At 38.0% G+C, this 18,910-nt stretch overlaps 1 protein-coding gene across 2 annotated transcripts in view; it reads left to right on the top strand.

Annotated features, from left to right (window-relative positions):
* The window catches only part of MAN2A1 (mannosidase alpha class 2A member 1), a 177,190-nt gene extending 166,608 nt beyond the window's left edge, over positions 1–10,582 (top strand). Inside the window, exons 21-22 of one of the 2 annotated variants that reach the window (XM_032274837.1) lie at positions 6,033–6,143; positions 7,810–10,582. In XM_032274837.1, the coding sequence (XP_032130728.1) occupies positions 6,033–6,143; positions 7,810–7,962 (264 nt within the window). In that variant the 3' untranslated portion in view covers positions 7,963–10,582. The remainder of the gene's footprint in view (positions 1–6,032; positions 6,144–7,809) is intronic. The other variant, XM_032274845.1, reaches the window with a different exon arrangement.
* The last annotated feature ends 8,328 nt before the right edge of the window (positions 10,583–18,910 follow it).

The raw sequence follows: 18,910 nt of genomic DNA, 5'->3' as shown, positions 1-18,910 counted from the left end.
AGTAAGATTTAGAACTAAGTTAAATGATAAAAATAAAATTACCCAGCAGTAAATGGCAGAATTAGACCTGCAGCCAGGCCTTCTGAATCTCAAGTGCTGTGTGAGGCCTCAGAGGGTAGTGGTTGACATTTTTAGAATTACTAACTTTTTTTTTCTAAAAGTCCCAAGTTTTCAGGGATTGCTCTATATTAGTAGATGAGTTTATGTTTTTATATAAACATAGCTTGCTTTTAGACGGACGTGTTTCTTTTCTACTTTATGTCAATTTTTGGAAAATGATTATGTGCTATACATTTGTAATTGAATGAAGAGGGGAACAAACATCTCTTGAAGCCCTACCTCACAGCATGCTGTGTGGCTTTGCCCATTCCAGCCACTATTACAAACTTACCAGTTAGCTTTCCTATTCTGCTGGCCTTTCAACTCTTTTCCTTGATCACCCCCTTTCCCTGTGCTATGAAGAGCTTGAGATACTACAAAGACGCTTCTGTAAAGGTTTGAAACTGAGGGAACAGGAGCACCACTCATACACTAAATGCAAAAACCTTGTCATCAGGAAAGGGCCATTATTTAAGAAGAAGGGAGATTGGGAAGAGAAGATGCTGGAAGGATCTCTTGGGAGGACAAATCATGAGTCAGGCTTCTGAAGCGGGAGGTGCAGGTTCAGCCTGGAATAGAGGGACAAAGAGGAAGCTGGTTAAGCTCAGCTTCATGGAGCCATTCTACCTGGAATCACTTTAGAAAAGTGATACATAGTTCAGCTCTTTTTTTTTTTTTTTTTTTTTTTTAGATTATTCCATGTCTTTTATATTTACACATATTTATTTAATTTATGTGTGTGTGTGTGTATACATACATATATATAAAACATGTTTAACTCTTTATTCTCTGTGTAATTGATTTATGTTTAACTGTTTCTTGCAAATAGCTAGCCATCTTTCAATATCAGCACCACTTACTGAATAAGATTTTCTCCTTTACTTGTGCATTCCGCCTCCTTTTCTTATAAAAGGCAGTTTGAGGATTTTACTTTATTTGTCTTTCTTATAAGAATTGATTGGTGCTTTATTGATCTCCCTGGCTTCTGGAAAGGTGAAAATTGTGGAAAAAAAAAATCCTTTGTTGTACATATCTAAGAACAACCGTTTGCCTTCCCTTTCTTTCTGTCATTTTATCTTGTTGATCAAAACAGGATAGCTATTATTGGACATTTTAATGAGCATTCTGAAAAATGAATTTCTACTGGTTATTTCCTGTCTTAGCAGTTATAGTGAAGCATGCAATTTTCTAACCTTTCCAGCTGCCAGAATGCACTAGAGATGAGTATTAGGTATTTTCAAGGAATCTGAGTGGGATGGAGAAATATTCCCACTAGATATGTAGCCATGCCTTAATATATATGCACCTTACTAACTCTGTGAGGAAGGTGGGACCCATGAGTCCTGGACAATTTGGCCAAAGTTATGGCTTCTCTTTAGCCATAAGTTTACTTCCAAAAGTTTACTGTTTTTGGTGCGAGAGAAGAATGACATAACTCACATCTTAATATCTTCGGTAGAGGACTATTCGCCTACTTTTTTCCCTAGAAGAGACTGTCGTGCGTATAATTTTCAGAATGGCCTTAAATCCTATTTGAAGTGGGGTGAATGGATAGATGGGTAGGTGGTAGATGGAAGGAAATTACAATTTTCAAAGCTTGCTTTCTGAATTGATATATTTTTTGATAAGTTATAGTTTTATCTCTGCTGGAACCATCAATCAATACTCCCCCTTTTCAGCCATAAATTGATGGGGTTATCTCCTTTAGTTTACAGTATTTTGTTATTTTACATCAAAAATAATTCTTAACATTTTTCCCCTGGCTAGGTATCTATGAGCACAAATTCATAGCTAGTGCAAAAGCAGGAGAAGGAAGCTATTAAAAGCCTAGACTTTGGAAACAGATGTCCTGGGTGTTAGCGTGTCTCCTTCGCTTTCTAATCATGTGACTTAGAGCAAGTCACTTAACTCTGAGTCCCATGCCCTTCCTTAGTAACATGGAGATGGTAATAGTACCCACTATAGAGATGGTCTGAGCATTGGAGATAATTTTAGTGTTAGTAAAGTGCTTAGAACAGTGTGTGGCACGTAGTAAGCCCTATGAGTGCTTGACAAGTAAAGGTTCTCACCTGTGATAGTTCAGTTATGAACAATGGTGATTTTCACTAATAGGGAGGTGAAATCATTGTCACTTCTTTATAAATTAGATGTTGACATTTATTGCCAGAATAAATCTTGATGTCAGTTTGACTTATATTCCTGATATTTTAGGTTGGTGCAAATGTAATTGCAGTTTTTGCCACTAAAAGTAATGACAAAGCTACAATTACTTTTGCACCGACTTAATACTTTGTTAATAATTCCTCAGATATTTAAAAATATCATATCTAAAATTGTCTATTTGCCAGGCATTGTGCCAAGTGCTTTACATGAACTTTATTTAAAGCTCTCACAACAACACTAAGAAGGTAGGCAATATTTTTATCCTATCATACAGAAGAGGAAACTAACTGATGTAGTGATATGATAGGTAACTGTCTAGGGCACACAGCCGGTAAATGGTGCTGGGAGCACATGCAGGTGTGTCTGAGTCCAGACGGCTTCTCAGATTCTTATACTGTCCTGCATGGGAACAAGAAGGGAGAGGGAACGCTGAAAGTGTTAGGGAATACACTGTCTATTTTTCTTGTTTCCTCAATAATAACAGGATACCTACAGAAGGATATACCAACAATTGGAGGGAGAAGACTAAGGGCTAATGCAAGGTCGCTGCATTAGCGGTCATTGCTATTTGAGTATAAGAGAGAATGCTTTGTGATAGAGATTTTCCTGTGTATTTACATATGTTAATACAAACTCATATACCACCTCAACTATTTCAAAGGCTGTTGTGTGACAAAATGAGTTAATCGATGAAAACCATTCTGCACAGAGTATGGCACACAGCAAGGGCTCAACAGGTGTTAGCAATGACTGATACTGACACTGCAGTTGACCCTCCGTCCTCAGAGATACTCTTCTAGCTTGCTGAATTTATAGAGGTTTACTCAAAGTCACATAAATGGTTCATGGTGGAAAAATCTTTGGTCTGATCCAGCTTTCTCTAAGGTCAGCTTTATCTGATGGCTTCATTCTACAAACCAAATCATCTTTCCCCATACTCCACCAAATTGCTGGAAAAGTCTCAGAGGCCCAGCTTAGTCTATGAGCTGAATGTTGGTTTTATACCCTGAAATAAATTTGCAATAGGTTTTTCCTGTGTAACTTGTGAAAACCCCAGCCTCACTTCAAATCCAGCCTTGAAAGTGATCCAATCTGTTTACAAAGATACTTACCTACCACAGTGCTTGGCACAATTTCAAAAATTGTATATTTTCTTCCCCACGTCCTCCCCTTGTATGGGGTCCAGATATTACTATGCATTAATGAATGTAAAAGCAATTCTTTCAATATCTGTTTACTGTCCTAGAGCAGACAGTTTGACTGCTTGAAGGTATCTGTTTTCCTGCATGCATATTCAAGTTAAATTCACAGTTTCCCTACTTTGAAAAACAGTTTTCTTGGAAATAAAATGTCTAGACAGACTTTGAAACTGAAAAACTGCTGCTTTGCCTCAGGTATTTTTGCTTGAAAACTGATACTTTCATGAATATTTGATTTTTTAAAAACTTGGACAAGATGATTGCTATTTTCAGTTTGTTCTTACAAAAGTGATGTAATTTTAGTTTTGAGAGAAAGTATAACTTTTTCTATCAGTGAAAGTTAATTTTTATGACTTTTATCTCTATTTTTGTATTGTCAGTTTAAATCTCTTGTAGAATTCAAATGTAGAATTCCAAAGGTGTTTCCCTTCCCACTTTTTTTGTCCCCTTCTGTTGCTATAAAGGCCTTAGGAATTCATTATTGCAAGAGCAAATGTGTTGTAGAAATTTTAGCAGTGCATGCTATCAAGTAGTGTATAAGGATGAATCAATGAGTTCAAATGGCCAGATGCTTTTAATAGTGATACGTGCTTTTAAAATAGTTTAATTAAGAGTCTGTCTAATCTGCGAATCTGAATACAGACTTCATTATGATTTTGATGTGTGACTGTAGATATATAATTTGGGAGTTCCCTGATTCTTTAGCTACAAAGTTGTAATGTCATTAAAGGAAATTATGAATAAGAAGTTAAATAAGAGTATTGTTTAATTTTTAACTATTACAAAAATGATCATCAATATTTATTTGATGGATTACATTGATGGAAATAACAATGGTGACTATACAAAGGGCTTCCTGTATGCCAGGCACTTGGCCGGGTCTTTGTTATTTCATTTCATTTCATCTTCATTTTTAGGAAAATCTGGTTTTGCTGAAATCCTCAGCTAGTAAATTGTAGAGCAAAGACCCAGATCAGCTGTCCTACTCCCCACTCAGGCTCTGAACCACTCTTACTCCACAGCTCCTGCACTAGTGCATTCTGCCGTACAAGGCTATGTGAGGCTATTTACATGGTATTTTCAACAGTTTAATCTACACAGTGACTCCATGAAAAATATAATAGAAGCCTTACCTCCATTTTACAGGGAAGAAAATGTATGTTAAGGAAGAAGAAATTATTCCACGGTTTCACAGTTGGCACATGATAGAGTCCTCTTTGTTATTCTTTTGGAGATCTAATAATGCCATAAATGAAGGATTTTCCTATGGGTTACTTTTATACTACATGGGGAGGGTGTTTTAAATGTATTGAAATGCATTAGAAATTTTTATCATATCATTTAAAATTGCTGTATCATATGGTCTTGTGATGACTCAGAATTCCTTAAATGACTTTTCTCTTTCTTAAAACAAAATCTTAGCAGTACCCCTGCAAAGTACCAGTGTGAAACATCATAACATAGGTTATTCTAGCCAAAAGTGAGGTGAGGACAGCTTTAAACTGTTCAGGCACATTAAAATCAAATCAGTGGCGGAGATGCTGGCAGCTATTCAGGAAAGATGTCTCTTTAGTACATTAAAAAATCTTATCCCCTAGTGAGGATGATCAAGAGTTTGGGCATATTCCTGTCTATAGCCAGAGAACAGAGGAAAGAATCAGTTTTATCACAATGTCAGTGCTGAGCAGCACATGACTCTTTTTTTTAAAAAACTGTATGTTTCTTAATTTTTCCAGGGATTTTTAATTCATTTTTCTTATTGTCATATATACCTTCCAACTTTAGGAAATATATGCTTTATTAAGATAATTATAATTTAAAATTCAGAGACCTGAACCATTCATGACATTGATGCTTAAATGGATGTTAGAAATGTTATTGCAAGAAAATGTATACTGACCCCCATAGCTGATTTGTCATGTTTAGTGTTTTTATTTTTGCCTGCCCTTCAACAATAGCTTCTGCAGTATCAACTTAAATGATATGTCAAGCTAGTAAATGTGAGCTGGTTTAGCAAGTGAAAGCATAGCTAAATTTAAATATTAAATAGCTCTAATATAAAATTATGAATCAATAAAGAGTAAGAACATTCATGCAATTCGCAAAATTTAGTGTTTAATAAAGAAATAGATGTGACTTTTAAGTTAGATGGTATGTCATTCAATGACCAGATAAGGACTAAGTTTAGGTGCAGTTTATTCAGTTTATGATGTGTGCATTAGAAAAATAAGATGAAAACAAAATACTTTATTTAAAGAAACTTTGATAAAACAATATATAATGTATGGACATAAGGAAACCTAAATTCTCAGGGATTATGGGGGAAACCAAGGCATGAGGTTACCCAACAGGTAACCTTAGAATATAATCTCACCTGGCTCAGTACAGGTAGGAGAGCATGAAAGCAGGTGAATGGGCAGTGAGCATGGGCCTGAGGAGAAATGAATTTGCCCCACTTTCTTGCTAAATAAACATGCTTTTGGATGCCGACATCAAGAGAGTGGTACGTGAAGTACTGTAAATATTTGCTTTATTGTCTGCATGGTGTGACTGCATTCTGCTCATTTGCAGGTGGGCAGTGGGCATTCCGATGAGGCAGCCTTAATCCTCCACAGAAAAGGATTTGATTGTCGGTTCTCTAGCAAAGGCACAGGGCTGCATTGTTCTACTACTCAGGGAAAGGTAAGTTGAAAAGGTTATTTTTGCTTACTGAGTTAGTGTGCTTTGAAATCATCTTTTTGCAAAGGTCTTGACCATAGATCATGTTTCATTGCCTCTTTACTGTCTCATTTTCCTCAGTCTGCAGATTAGTTTGAACTCCCCATCTTAAAAATGCACTGTCTCAAAACTTCAGTCTCCTTTCCTTGTCAACATCAAAAGGCATAGCTGGAATTTATGCGCATTTGAAGGCAATGCTCTTGTCATTTCCTAGGCCTTCTATTTCCAACCTACAAAGCACCTTGTTCCCAGACCCCTAGTTTTCTCCTCCCCTGAACCACACATGTCATCTAGTTCAGCATTACAGAGTCCAAGGCAAGTGTATAATAACTGAAGCTTATAGAGGTAGCCATAAAGAAGCAACTGGGAACATTGAGACTATAGGCTAGTGGGATAATCCATCCACAGCCCAAGAGACAGCTGTGCATAGCACCAATCAGTTGTTTTCCCTTGGGAAATAAATGTAGGTCTTGGTCTTCTGATTAATGCAGATTTGCATATGAGTCAACACTGTGCAGGCCAAACAGATCCTCAGTCTGAGCACAGCTTGCTGGCTGCCTATTTTTTATTTCTCTTCAAGTTGGTCTTTCTGGCAGTTCCATCAAGCCTGTCCTTGGAAGGAAACAAACCTCCAATCTCCTGCCTCTGTCACTGAGTGGGCCATGACTCAGAGAAGGCAGCTGGGCCGATTTAGGTACACAGGCAGGTCTGCCTCACCAGGCAGCTCAGCTAACTCAGCTTTCCTCCCAAACCCCATAAATAATGCTGTAGACCAGACTCAAGTAAGTCAGTTCCAACCCTACAAATTTGCATGTGTTTAGGGTCCGAAAAGAAAAGAAAAATGTGGTAGGAGCCCTGAACTTACTTACTGAGATTAGCTTCTATATTCTTTTACCCTACCCTGCTTGGAACTGATGCCAAGAAAGTGCCAATATTATTATTACTTTTTAATTATACTATATTTGCACTCTATCGTATTGCTGATGATCTAAGTATATACTTGGTTCTGAACATTATGACATTAAAGAGTCATAAGGGGATTATACGATCCAGAGAGACATGTAACATGACAGTGGTAAGGGAAATACTTTCCAAATGACCTGCCCATCTCTATAGACTGGGACTCAAATGACATAATGAACCTTCCTTGCAGTGAACCTGTGTGCTCTCAACTCTGTTGGAACAGGAAAAAGTAGATGAGGCCACCATTGTCAGGGATAAGTATTGACTAAAAGAGAATAAGGATGTTTTTAAAGCTTCTTGGCCATTGAATGTCCTTTCTTTTATTTCAAAAGCCCCTGTGCATGATAAAATCCTAAAGCAATACAAAAAGGAATGTGGAATATGTTGCTCATGACCATTACTCTTTTTCTGTTTCCTTCCAAGGATAGTCTGTATGTCCAAGTGGGTATATATGTATATTTAATTCACCATTTTTTCCTTAAAAGAGAATTTATGTATATATATTTAATAACTTATATATGTATATTTAATCCACCCTTTTTTCCTCAAAAGAGAAGTTCAACATACTGTTTTATTCCTTCTCATTCTAATTTTCACTGAATATATAGTTTTGCTGCTAATCTTCAAAGTTGATCTAAATATGCAAATTTTATCATTTACTTTTCAGATGTTGGTACAGAAACTTTTTAACAAGTTTATTGTCGAGAGTCTCACACCTTCATCATTATCCTTGATGCATTCACCTCCTGGGGCTCAAAATATAAGTGAGATCAACTTGAGTCCAATGGAAATTAGCACATTCCAAATCCGGTTGAGGTGAACCTGACTTTCACACTTGGATTAGGAATCATTGGCTTTTATACCTTTCTTGGTTTGACGTGCAATAAAGAAGCACATTATTTTAGCTTCTGGCTACTGTGAGAACATGAATTCTGTGATTCTGTGATTTTTTTTTTTTTTACCACTACAGTAAGAAAAAAAAAAAGCCATGCTATCAACCAAGTTTCTTTTCCTTTTTTTAAAATTTCCTCCCATGAACTACCACCATCAGTATGAATTGATGCAACAAATGAAGAAATATTTAAAGACAACCTCTCAACAGATTGTATCTCAGGTTAAATGCTAATTAATTATGTCTGTGTTGGGGGTTGTGAAGAGATTCTTACAAGTATTTGTGTGGTGATCCTTCATTAGTTCTACAAAAACACCTATTTGGCTGAAATGGAATAAAATGTTTGTGGGTAATAGCTAGTGGCCAAAATAGTTGCAATCATTCATACTAGTTAGAAAAATTACATGTTGAAATAAGTGGAAAAGTGCAATCCATCCACCCTTATGATTAACATAGTTGATTTTTATACCTTTTTCTGGTGTACCTCTTGACCTTTTCCTTCCTTTCCTACCCTTTGTAAGTATTTCCAGAAATACCTGATTTTGAATCATTCAACAGTAGAAAAAGAGACATATTTTCATTACTTGACAATGTGGGATGGGTGCAATTTATTCCATCTTCACTAAAATAGAAGCAATTCCATAGGTACCATAAATCTATTTTAGGTACCACAAGGTGTCTTTTTACACAGCTCATTTGAATACAGGTGTTCCGAGATGGGGTTTCTATTTTAAAATTACCATATCAAAATAAATGTGCCTTATTTTTTTATGAGTCTTATTAAATCGGTGTCCATATTACTGTTTGGGGAAGAGGGGATGTTGTGGGATTGGAGAGCGGGTGGGTACTTTCTATGACACCTAAATTGTGTAATTTTTGCCTGACAATGCTGGCCACATTCTGATCTGTTTCATTAAATTTGTGGCGATGTTACTCTAAACATTTTGACTATTTGAATGTACTGAGATGTCAGAAAACAAAACAAGGAAGGAAAATATTATTAATTAAAATATGCTGCTGCCAAGGAAACTGCAACTTGAAGCAAGGATTTTGTAACATGCAAAATCCAGCTACTGTTTCCATTTCACAGTAGTTAACTATATTAAAGAGAGAATGCTTTAAAATTGACCCCCTTTTGAAACTCACTTTTACGTAGTTCATCATGGTTTATCTTACTAAGGAATATATTTGTTCATTCAGTTCCCATTCAGTTCTCAACTTGTATGTGTTAACCTTAAAGTTCTGAGCCCATGTGCCATCACAATACGTTTAATAAAATTTATTTGAAATTACTGTTTCCTTAACATTAAAATAATAGCAACATTTAGAATATTCAATTTTAGCATAGAAAGGAGTCTTTGAGTGTATACAGATTTTAAAATTCTCTTTGAGTTAATTTTCATATTAAGTGGCTTTCAACCTCCACTTACCTCTTGTCATTTCAACATATTTATAGAGAAATTAAACCTCAATTTCTCTTTCACCATATAGTTTGATTATCATTTGGATTTTCACTCAAGATACAGCTCCTAAGATTATTGTTATGTTAAAGTCATAAACTCCTTTGCCTTTAATAATTAAGGAACTAATACCAATGTTGATAAAGATATTACAAGAGGTAATTTCATGCAATAAACATGTACTGTAAGTTTTCTTCCACACTTTTGGGGAATAAACAACTAAAAAAAGAAAAAGACTTCCTTTTTGTGGACATCTACAGATGTTAGGGTTGCCAGAAGCAAATCCCAGGAATGAGATCAGTATTTTCATTGCATCTTAAATGTAAAACTTTCCTGTGGGAGTTCCGTGTGTTCTGTGGTTAAGTGGGTGTGCCTAATCATTGTGGAAATTCTGAGCAGATGAAATAAAAAAAATCTTGATGCAATAACAGTGGTTTTGCCACTTCTGGTTGTTTAAGATGGATCTGTCCCATGTCAGTCTGGGGTTTTATTCAGTGTGTGTTGCTACCAGCAGTTCACAGGTAGAGCAGAAATTCTCTTTAACCAGCAAGTTTCTGCTTTTTAAGGTTACTTTTAGAATAAATCATCAGGGAAATGAAGAGAGGATGCTTTTGCTTTGGGTTGTGGTCAAAAACTGATTAAATAATGTAATGTCTCTGGCATACACTAAAAACCATACACTTCATTTGTGATCTCAGTGGCATATTTATTAGATTTCATTACATTTATTATTCCAGATGTTCGGTTGACCAAATAGTTCAGTGCTTTTATTTATTTTTTATTTTTTTGGAAATTTTGAGTTTATGACTGCAGTGTTAGGAACTTAGCATCCTTGTTTTCTACAAATACTGATTAAAATAAAATGCTGTAAAATGTGTTGTAAAACATTATCATTATCTTCCCATGCCTTTGTTGTACTTGTGCCGAAATGTTTTTATGTTTCTTTGTCTGGAGGAAAATGTTTGCTTTTATTTTGACCATTTTGTTCACCTTGGAATCAACAGGTTTTGATATTTTCTCTTGGAAGATTTTATATCTTTTTGGGAATATGTAATATAAGATCTCTAATAAAAGATAATCTTATCATGCGCATGGTCCTCTAGAGTAGTTCTTGATCGTATTTTGTCAACATGTGTTAAGACATAATGAATGGTTAAGGGAGTACTGAGGGCCTGCTCTTTGTTCCTTCATGATGGATTGCTGTTTCTTTAGTCCAGTTAGAAAATGTAGTTGTAGAGAGAAGGTTGTAGATGGGTGGTGGTGAGTGTTACATCTGGGTTTGGAGGCACCTTTCAGGTGAAGTCTAGGGACCTTCCTAGATGGAGGTGGAGGTGGGCACAGGTGGAGAATAAATATTCTGGGAGATACACATGGCTTAGCCAGGTAAATAGTACATGTTAACTAGGAAATCTGCACTTGGTTTGAATAACTTATGCAGTAAATAAATGAATCCACTTAAGGCTAACCACGGTGGCTCACACCTGTAATCCCAACACTGTGGGAGGCCAAGGTGGGTGGATCACTTGAGGTCAGGAGTTTGAGACCAGCCTGGCCAACATGGTGAAACCGTGTTTCTACTAAACATAGAAAAATTAGCCAGGCATGGTGGCGGACACCTGTAATCCCAGCTACTTGGGAGGCTGAGGCAGGAGAATTGCTTGAACCCAGAACATGGAGGTTGCAGTCTGCTAACACTGCGCCACAGCACTTCAGCCTGGGAAATAAGAGTGAAAAAAAGAAAAATTAATCCAGTTACATACACACAGGAGTGTAACAATCTATAGACATTAATGAAAATAGATTTCATTGAGAAATAATAAGACTTAAGTCTTTGGCTCCATAAAATTAGATCATTAACATGTTAAAATAATTTGAATATTAAAATTGGTAAAGAAAAATTTTAGGTGGGCACATGTTTACAATGCCTTTTACAAACCTTCAAATCAGACTAACAAAGGACAGTTATGATGTTGAAAAGTTGGATCATAAGGGAGTAGAAAGAATTACCAAGTACCCTGTTACTACCATGTATCAAAGCAGAAAACAAACATCTTAAGAGAGGTTGTAAAGGGCGAGACCTCCAGTGCACACTAGATGAAGCAAAAAGGAAATTGTAACTACCCAGTGACTAATGTTCAAGGTAGATAGCACTCCAAATACAGCTCTTACCAGGCATGAGATGCCATCTAGGCTCTGTCTGGATCTCTTGGTTTTTCTCTCCCCTGAGTTGTCCTCATTGTTGGACAAAGTCTGCCCATTGGATGGCAGCAGGTACAGACTGGCATCCAGACAGCTCAGAGACCTCAGTGGAAAGGGCACTTTTATCTATACTTTTATCTAATTTTTTCAGCAAATGTCCTGGGATTTATGGTTCTCATCTGGCTCATATGCTAATGATTATGAGTAGGAGTATAAACTTAGGTTCAACTGAATCACATGGAGAAATCGTTGAAAATAGTGCCTCACCTCCAACCCAAAGAAAATGGAGTCCTACAACCAGAGAAATGGGAGTTGGATGCCCAGATGCTTTGGCTACTAGGCAGAACACGGTAGAAATACATGCAGAGGAAAACCAAATGGAGATTGCAGATTTAAAGGACGCTGAAAACACACCCAGTTTGAGTTTCAGGAAAGGTCCCATAGAAGAAGTGGACTTGAGATAATCAATTCTTAAAAGATGAATTTGATTTTAGCAGGTAGAGACAATATGTATCTCTGTTAAAATAAAAAGGGGGTGGGGAGAGACATGATAACAGCAAATCCTAGAGAACTAGAAGTAGTTTCTTCTGTCTGAGGTGGTGCTGTCCTATAAACCTTTCTTTGATCATGGAAGTGTTTATACTTGCTCTGTCCAGTGTGGTAGCCACTAGCCTCTATTAGCTCTTAAATATTTGATATCTGGTTAGTACAACTAAGGAACTGAGTATCTTAATTAAATTTCAGTAGCAACATGTGGCTACTGTGTCTGAAGCACATAGTTACTTATAAGACATTAGTAGAAAGTACAACGGAAAATTTAAGGCCACATTTTGCCAGAATCCTGCTGCTACTCAAAGTATGGTCCTCATCCTAGAAAAAGCATTGGCATTACCTGAAATGTGTTAGAAATGAAGACTCACAGGTCTCACCCCGGATCTACTGAATCGGAATCTGCATTTTCACAAGATTCCCCCAGTAATTCATGTGCTCATTAAAGCTCCCTAGCACATTTTTCAAGAAGTCAGGTCTCTGTCTTGTAAAACTTTTTTTTTTTTTTTGATAGGAGCTAGAGGTGGAAAACTTTTTCTAAATAACTCTTTAAGTCCCACCCTTACAATCTCCGCTGCCTGAAAACATCCCATAAAATCTGTGCACTTGTCCTAACACCAGCCAATTACAAGCTATTTTCGGTCCTACCCGCTTCTAAAAAGTGACATTTGAAAATCTTCTGTTTCTCTTGGGAAAATGTAGACACATACTAACCTGGATTAACACAGAAACTTTGCCATGGCCTACGAGCCCTACCTGGTCTGTCCCTGCCCTTCCACATGTGTGAACTTTATTGTGTGTGTTGCTTAAAAAAAATTTTCCTGACTTAAGCCAGTCTTGCCTTCTACCACTCTCCCTTACTCACAGTTGTCTAGGATTTTCGGGTCTCTAGCTCACCAAGATCATTTCTCTTAAGGGCCTTGCACTTGCCTCTGCTTCAAAGGCTCCGCCCTAAGATCTCCCAGTGGCAGCCCTCCTCCTGTCCTTCTCATCTTGGTTCAGTTGTCATCTTCTTAAGGCCCTCTTCTCTTGACCAGCTACTTTATCAGAGTCCTACCTCCACTCCTTCACTGAGTAATCTTTTCCTTGTAGCAGAGCCAAGCCCGAAATTTTGTTGATTTGACTTCCCTACTAGAATGTAAGCTCCTCTGAGGGCAAGAACTGCAGCCGTCTTGCATTGTATCCCCACGCTTGGAACAGCAAGGGTTCTGTAAATATTTGTTCAATAAATGAATGATAGTAATTACCACCTGTAAATATAGATAAACAAGAATTATAATTTCAGAATAAAAGGCTGCAGAATCGCTTACATCTATGTGTGTGTTTGTTCGTGTTATTTGCCTGCTCAAAACTCTCAGGGAATTCCCGTGGCCAGAAATGAATGTATACATTTTCAAGCTGTATTCCTAATCCCCTAAAAGGATATGACCTTGTGGAAAATACTGTAGGTTTATTAACAACCAAAAGCTGCCCCCTTACCGTCTTCTTCCTAAAAAACTCCGATTTTATTCAAGCATCAGGTGGCCATGAGTCTCAAAGGGTGAATCATGGTTGGTCTAAATTGATCACCATAATTTCCTTCTCCAGACTGCATTATTGATTTAGGAATTGACATGTTATACAACTCTGGCCAATCCAATGACCTATCATGGAAATTAGTTGGGAACTTCTGGGACAGGCCTCTTTCCTCCCTCTCAAAAAGGGGAGAGCACCTTATTCTTGCAGGACCACGTGCAAAGACAGAATTGGGTAAGTGTTGATGCTGGAGCTGCTGCAGCCATTTTGTAACCCTGCAGGGAAAACCTGAGGATGGATTCAACCGGATAAGGAGAGCCTTGGTCCCTGATGATGCTGAGCTGCTGAATGAACCAACTCCAATTTTCTTGTTACATGAAGGCATAAATCCCTCGAGTATCTGGAGTTTAGTGTTACACGGCAAAGGGCTAAAAGCATTTAAATCTATGCTCTTGGTCACCACTGCCCCAGCACCACACTCTTACTTAACGTAGATGCTTTGCCGAATCGGTACCTGTGGACTTGAGTGACTAACACTTGATTGCAGAGTCAATCCCTTGGAACATAGCCTCTTACTTTGTCTCTCCTGCCCTCACAACCTCGAACATTTTGCTAAAAAATCTTAATAAGCTGTGCTTTATTACATTGCAGTATTTTTTTTCTTCAAACATAAGGTGTGTAGACAGGTTTTTTTAAAATGAAAAGCGAATCAAGCATGTGGGTACTAGGAAAATGCCTGAAGATTTTAGAGGTACTTTGGCATATACTCAGAGAGTATTTTAATTCAGATGTGGAATTGCAGCTGGCTCCTGTGTGGCAAGATGAACCTTCCAAAGGTCAACCAAAAATTAGAGGTAGAAGGGACGAAGAAGTAAAAGGGTCTGGGGTGGGAGCAATGAGTCAGTGGCAGCTAGTTTCTTTGAGTATGTCAAGTAACTCTCTTAAGTACTTTGAGACTTTTTCAAAAATCATTGAGAAACTGAAATTCTAAGTCTACAAACGAGGGAAACTGGAACACTGCTATTTAAAAATGCCTTTTTTAAAAAAATTATTGTTTGGATTGACATTGTAAAAGGGCCTATTTTATGGGATTTACATGCAGCCTAGTGTTCTTGGCTCTCAGATTTTTTAATTAACGGTTTAGCTTTAAGGATTCATTTTCCGGTCCCAGAGCTAAGTGGCAGTGCTACCAAGCAAGACAGACTTACAGGGTCTGGATGTGGGAAACACCAGGAAAATAAAATGGAACCCTCACTGGTTGGCTTTCAAAGCTTAAGTTGGGGGTAAGCCTTTGTTTGGGCTGAAACTTCCTCCTGGATGGAGACTCAGAGCCTTTGCCTTTCTTGGGATGGATTTTTCAGCCATATGCAGGACTGAAATAATTTCGGACTGGCTATGTGGAAGTGAGTGTCCCAGAAAAACAATTTGAGTCATTCATTTACGTATTCATCTAAATGAATTTTCTAAGTGCAGTTAATAAGATTATTTTGAAGTTAAAATCTATTTTCTAAGTGAAATCTGCAAATTCATCCTCACTGAATTTGTGGGGTACCTTTAATAGGAGCCTGAAGACAATCAGTTTTCGACTTTGCATTGTGCCATCAATGAACCTTAACAGACTTGATCATTTGGGCAGGGCAGCTGTGCCAAGCTCTGAGCGAGGGGGATTCTAATAATCCTGCCCTCCTATTAGTAAGGGAGAGAAGTCCCAATGCAGTTAAGGTGCCAGAAGATGAGAGCAAGAGGGTTACATTAGTGGCACAAATGACAGCTGCTCTGGTGGTACAGAGAAAGGAGACTTTCCTTCTGTCTGGAGTGATGAGGAGGGAAGGCAGGGAGGTAGGAGGATTAGAGCTGAGCCTGAAGGATAAATATGTCACTAACTGGCTGTGCAAGAGGAGGGTGGCTTGAAACCAACAGCAAGAAATCTCATTTCTCATAGAAGTTTCGTGAAGGGAAATTATTGGAAGTTAGGCTGGAGATGTTTTTGATTAAAGACTCTGCAATCTGCATGTGGACTCCAAATTCTACTCTACAGGAGAACATGGAGGTGTGGTGGTGTGCACATTAACATTGATCTGGAAACACGTTTCAGCACATGAAAGAAAAAAAGCATGTTTACAGTTTTCAGGGAAACAATATAACCATATAATTACTAATAACTGCAAAAGAAAAGGCACATATATCTCTGAATTTGTAATTTTCTTTCCTTGTAGCCCCACGATACTTAAGAAAATTATGAAATATAAATTTCTTATGTATGAGCCTGTTAGCCCCAAAACTCTACAGTGATGCAATGAAACCTTATCAGTGAAAGAGTAGAATCTAATTTAAGCGTGGACAGAACATTTTACAGAGTATTAAAGTAACTAGCCCCTTTCATTAGTCCACAGCCAATCTACTTCAGAGCTGCCTCTAGGGTTTAATTGTCAACCATAAACTCAGGAATATTTGTCACCCAGATAAGAGGTTAAAGAATTAATGAGACACATTATTAAAATACTTTTAGCTTTAAAGGGCTCTGTTTTGTTAAGGTTTAGTAGAACCTTGTCATCATGCAATCTCTTGGGCCTGTGTCATTGAAGTGTAATAATAATGAAGTTTTGCAATTAAGTAAAAACTACCTAAAGTGAAAGAGTAGGCCATCTTACCCTGAATCTCACCCTGTCTGCCCCATGGGAAGTAAGTGGAGTTTCCACAGAGTTGTGGCACATAAGCACATGCTGTAGTTAGTCCTTATAGCTTTCACAAGTAGAGGAAACATGAAGCTCTTTGGAATACAAAATTTCAGATTAGAGGGGAACTCAAGGGGCAGGGCGGCACCAGAAGTAATAGCTGGCCTTTGAAACTATGCACCTGGCTTCATTAAAATCTCTAGAAATAAATAATGAAAACAAAAGCTGTTCCAAGTTTAAAAAGAAAACTACCTGTTTCAGCACCTGGTTTCAAGGAACCAGGCAGGGGGTTACAGGAACAGAGTTCGCCAGGCAAACTGTCTGCCTCAGGCATGCAGGGCCCTGGGAGCATGGAGTCTGATGTTGCCATCTGTGTGATTCTAACAGTCGCCTACCTGATGAAGTTCGTAAAGCATTAGAGGGTGGCAGTGGGTAAATCTTGACTTATCTGGGGGCAGGGGAACAAGAAAGTGTTACTAAATGTTGATTCCTTTGTTTCTCATCCTTTTTCAGAAGGCACAGTCAGAAGTTAAATAATGGTGATAATAATGATTACAGCTAACATTTTTTGTGTCACATGCCAGGTAGGTACTATAAGACATTTAGCGTATCTTCCATCATTGAATCCTCACAGCCACTCTATAAAGGATATGCTGTTGTTGTACCCATTGTACAGAACAGGAAAGTGAAGGCTGATGAAAACCTTCTGTCTATCTAGGAGTCCGCATACTATGTAGTCCACAGGCCAAAGCTAGCCCACTGCCAGTTTTTATAAATAAAGTTTTATTAGAACAACGTGATACCATTTGTTTACATATTTTCTGTGGCTGCTTTATGGCTGCAAAGGCAGAATTGAGTAGTTTTGACAGAGACTGTGCGGCCTGCAAAGCTGAAAATATTTACTAATGTCCCTTTACAGAAAAGAGTCGCTGTCCTCTTGTCTCTCTGTAGAGGCTGGGTTCTTAACACTCCTTCCACTTCAGATGAAATCCCTAGATCTGTCACTTCAGAGAGTATTTTCATTACAAAGGAGAATGGAAATGATGCAATAGTAATGGAGAGACTGCTAGATTGGGAACTGGCGATGTGGATTTTAGTCTTGAATTCTGCCAAAAGTAGCTGTGGGACCTTGGGGGAGTCACTACACCTCCTGAGAAGTCTTTTTCCTGGTCTGCTAATTAAAGCTACATTGCCAACTTTCCAAATTAGAAGGGTTCCTAAACACTTATTCTGGTTTGCAAAGAACTATTTTAGCAGATGCATTTTAACAGGTTCTCCATGGCAACGCTTACAGCTCTTTTCAATAACCTTTTGAAGTCCTACTTCTCCATGTTGTGGTGATGGCACCTTTGGGTAGATAGATGTTTGGGGCTGGGAACAAAGTGATCTGTTTAACGCAAAACTTATTTTGGCTTTGTAAATGCCAGGGTTTCCTTACCAGAAACAACATAAGCCTGAAAAAAAATCTACCTGAAACTATATCTGGGGTGGTCAAAGCCCGAATTTTAAGAATAGTCTGAAAAATCCTCAAAGGATTACATGAAAACAGCTGAGTTTTGACCTGGGAACCAGCAACCACAACTCATAAATGCCTTTGTCTTCAGATCGGTGTGGGTACCTGCAAAACAGGAGATTCTCGTCAACTGAAGTACTAAGAGGAGAAATGCCTTTAGATCTCAAGAAATCTTAGGTTTTGGCTATCTGTGGTTAAAAATCAGTCCCAGTGTGGCTTTGCCCTGGAAGATTAAGGGAAAGGACTACTTAGAAAAATGTAAAGACTGTTTTGTAAAAGTGGCTGAGCAATGACTTCCACATAGAGTGGATTTGCCTGGTGACGGGACCTTCACCTTGTTCCACAATGCATCATGGTGGTTTGAAGCAGGAAGCGTGTGTAGTTTGGTGATTCTGTCTTGACTCTTTATTTTAGAGTATGAAGATTTGGAGTGGGAGCAGAGAGGAAGTAATTAAATGTATATCTTTTTAAAATGCAACCTCAATCAAATTTGAATCTGACAGAAGTTATGTATATTTTAGGAACAGCAAAATGTCAGAACTTCAAGCCCGTCATTTGAGAGCGAGCTCCCATTTGGCTAATTCCAGCCGTGGCCTATTGAGTCTCAAGTTGGTAAAGCACTGCAAGCACAGAGCCCGTTTTGCATTTACCTCCTCTTAGGATACAGGGCACATGTAGTGACTTGAATGGTGGCTCCTGAAAAGATAGCTTCATGTCCTAATCCATTGAATCTGTGAATGCAGCCTTACTTGGAAAAAGGGCCTTTGTGTATGTAATTAAGTTAAAGACCTTGAGAGGCTATCCTCTGGATTATCTGGGTGGGCATAAATCCAATGACAAACATCCTTACCAGAGGCAAAATATGAGAAGACACAGAGAGAAGGCAACATGACCATGGCGACAGCGCTGGGAGTGATATGGCCGTGAGATATGGTATGCTGACAGCTATCAGAAGCTGAAAGAGG

The sequence above is a fragment of the Sapajus apella genome, unplaced genomic scaffold, assembly GCF_009761245.1.
Source record: "Sapajus apella isolate SASKATOON/1434 unplaced genomic scaffold, GSC_monkey_1.0 scaffold1, whole genome shotgun sequence".
In the NCBI taxonomy this organism is placed as follows: domain Eukaryota; kingdom Metazoa; phylum Chordata; class Mammalia; order Primates; family Cebidae; genus Sapajus; species Sapajus apella.
Note: the sequence above shows the minus strand (reverse complement) of the source record. Positions and strands in the feature narration are given on the sequence as shown.